Genomic DNA, 2500 nt, shown 5'->3' on the forward strand with positions numbered 1-2500 from the left:
TATTGCATTTCAAACACAATCTAGCTATAAGCTAGACCTCCAGACCCCCTTCTACTTTATTATTTCTCCCTTCTTCTTCTTCAATTTTTAGAGACAACCCTGATATACTCTGTATACTCTAATATTAATTTCAATTAATCAATTATACAACTATTCTTACATAAAAATTGGCACGTTGAATAAGTGAAGGTTAGATAGCTTTTTGTTTGTGACAGTTAGCAAAGCTAGGTGGAAAGTGAATTATCATGTTTTGATGATTTTGAAAAGCTGTTTTTCTCCTTCTATTGATATGAAAGGATGTTCTAATTAATTAAAAGGAGGGACTGTGAAAAATTTGTAAATGATAGACAAACATGAATTTTAAAGAAAATAGGAAGAGAATACTAAAATTAATGATCCTTTTGACCCAGAAACGGAAACACTTGTCTCAGGTGAGAAGCAGGTTTGTGTCAGGTGTAATTACAGGTAGATCTGACATATGATAAAAGGAAAATAGTTCCTTATCCCAGTTGTAGCACTGAATGACCTTGTGCATTAATCTGTCGAGAGAGGGCAGATGTCACAATCATTTTTACAAATGTAAACACAAAACCATCTATAAGTACATCCATTCTCAAATATAAATTGCACATTGAACACACAATAGAAAATATTTCAATCTGCAAACATTCCAGCTAAATAAAAGGATTGGGTTTATTTGTAAATAGTTTGTCTAAGTAATTGAGTGTTGCCGGATATTGACTCTGTTTACAACATCAGCTGGCCGAGATTTTGAGACGACCCCTGATTTACGCTGAAGAAATTATTTACTCTTTCCCACAATAGTCATTATGGTGATTAGCCATGTGCTCGGCTATACTCAGTCAGTCATAGTTTAAATCCTGTTCGTTGATACCAGCTGAGGAGTTGTCTAATCAAAAGTGTAGATTTATAAAAAGGCTTATGATAAGAATAATTATGGATGGGTCTATGGTTTTTTTTTTATTGAATTAAATACTATTGATAGTATATCACCAAATATTTATTTTGTATTCAATCTGTTGTATGAATAAATTTTGAACAAAAAATATTGTTTAAATCTGGAGATTCTCATCAGATTAAGTAAAAGTGTTGGTATTTTATTTTATTTAGAACATGTCTGATATGAATCAACCACGACCTGGTTTTTCCCCCTCCAATTACCAAATGCCACCACAAAGCCAATACGGCGCTGGGCAATATTCCCCTAACTCCCGTTATGGTAATATGGGCGCGCCTAACAGACCTGGCCCAGCCAACATGCCAAATGCAGGATTTGGCCATCCAGTAAGTTTAAGTATAGTAGTGTTCTAAAGTGTGTAAATTTGTTGTCTCAACTGCTCTTTGCCCCTAAATCTGGCCAGTATGAAAGAAACAAAAAGTATCCCTAAGAGAAAAAAAACTGCTTGTGTGTGCGATGTTCGTGTGATGTTTGTTTGCGTGTATGTGTTTGATATTTAATATATATGTAGTATGCTTACATGGTCTTCAAGTTGCATTTATTCATGCAAAACTAGAATTCCATGATGAGCTCGACCTGTTTTTCCCCCCAATGAAGAAATGAAAAGAAATGCATTTTTGTTTTTTATAATTCCAGTACCAGAAAGTTGTTTACCTTGATCATGTTGAAGAAAACATTTTGTTAAATTTTCAGAATCCCCAGCAGATGTCGTCGGGACAGCCTCCAGGAATGACCCCGCCCCCATCAGGAGGGATGGCTTCACCCATGCCCAATGACTCCCCCCATCATCGCCAAGCTTCCCCCTCACCCTCGCGTCGCCAGCCAACCCCTAGTTCCAGATCCTCCTCCCCACAGAACTTACCAGGTGGAGGGCCTCAGCAACAGCAGCCCAGTCCATCTGTAAGTGTAAAGATTGCCACAGATTACGTGTGTGGTTCATCCATCCATCACACACATATCTCTTACTGAAAACTTGTTTAAAAAGTTACAGCTTTAGTCTATTAACTTGTGGGAGATGTTGAATAATGCCTCTTTCTTGTGTATGTGGCCAAAATATGATGATAGCATACCTTTTATTTCATCACACATTTATATATAGATCTATATAGATGATTGAATTGATGCAATGAAGAAAAATCACTTAATGTTGAGAATCATTTTCATTAATTTACCATTGAATTAAGAAATCTTTTTTTTTCTTTTGAATTTCAAAAAAAAAAACCCTTTAGATTTATCATTACTGATTTTGACTGTGTCTGCGTAAATTTTTGTATTTTTGATGCAAAAATAGGTACATTAATTTTTGTGATTTTACATCGACAATTTATCTGTATAGCATATTAATGCGTTCATTTACCTGACATAAATTCCCTGATTCACGTTTTTCTACTGTCAAAACAGGAAAAAAGCCAGCTTTTTAGCTTGTGTGTGTTCTTTTGAGCATAGTTTTCTCTTGGATGTGATCACACTAGATTTAATAGCTCAATTTTTTCCATGATGTGTTGCAGCAGAGTGTATAGT

At 35.2% G+C, this 2500-nt stretch overlaps 1 protein-coding gene across 6 annotated transcripts in view; it reads left to right on the forward strand.

The window, feature by feature from the left end:
• LOC128182737 (AT-rich interactive domain-containing protein 1A-like) overlaps nucleotides 1–2500 on the forward strand; it is a 28672-nt gene that overhangs the window by 3316 nt on the left and 22856 nt on the right. For 5 of the 6 annotated variants that reach the window (XM_052851477.1, XM_052851472.1, XM_052851473.1 and 2 more), the window contains 2 exons: nucleotides 1132–1305; nucleotides 1673–1879. In XM_052851477.1, the coding sequence (XP_052707437.1) occupies nucleotides 1132–1305; nucleotides 1673–1879 (381 nt within the window). The remainder of the gene's footprint in view (nucleotides 1–1131; nucleotides 1306–1672; nucleotides 1880–2500) is intronic. The other variant, XM_052851475.1, reaches the window with a different exon arrangement.

Source organism: Crassostrea angulata, chromosome 5, assembly GCF_025612915.1.
Source record: "Crassostrea angulata isolate pt1a10 chromosome 5, ASM2561291v2, whole genome shotgun sequence".
Classification (NCBI taxonomy): Eukaryota; Metazoa; Mollusca; class Bivalvia; order Ostreida; family Ostreidae; genus Magallana; species Magallana angulata.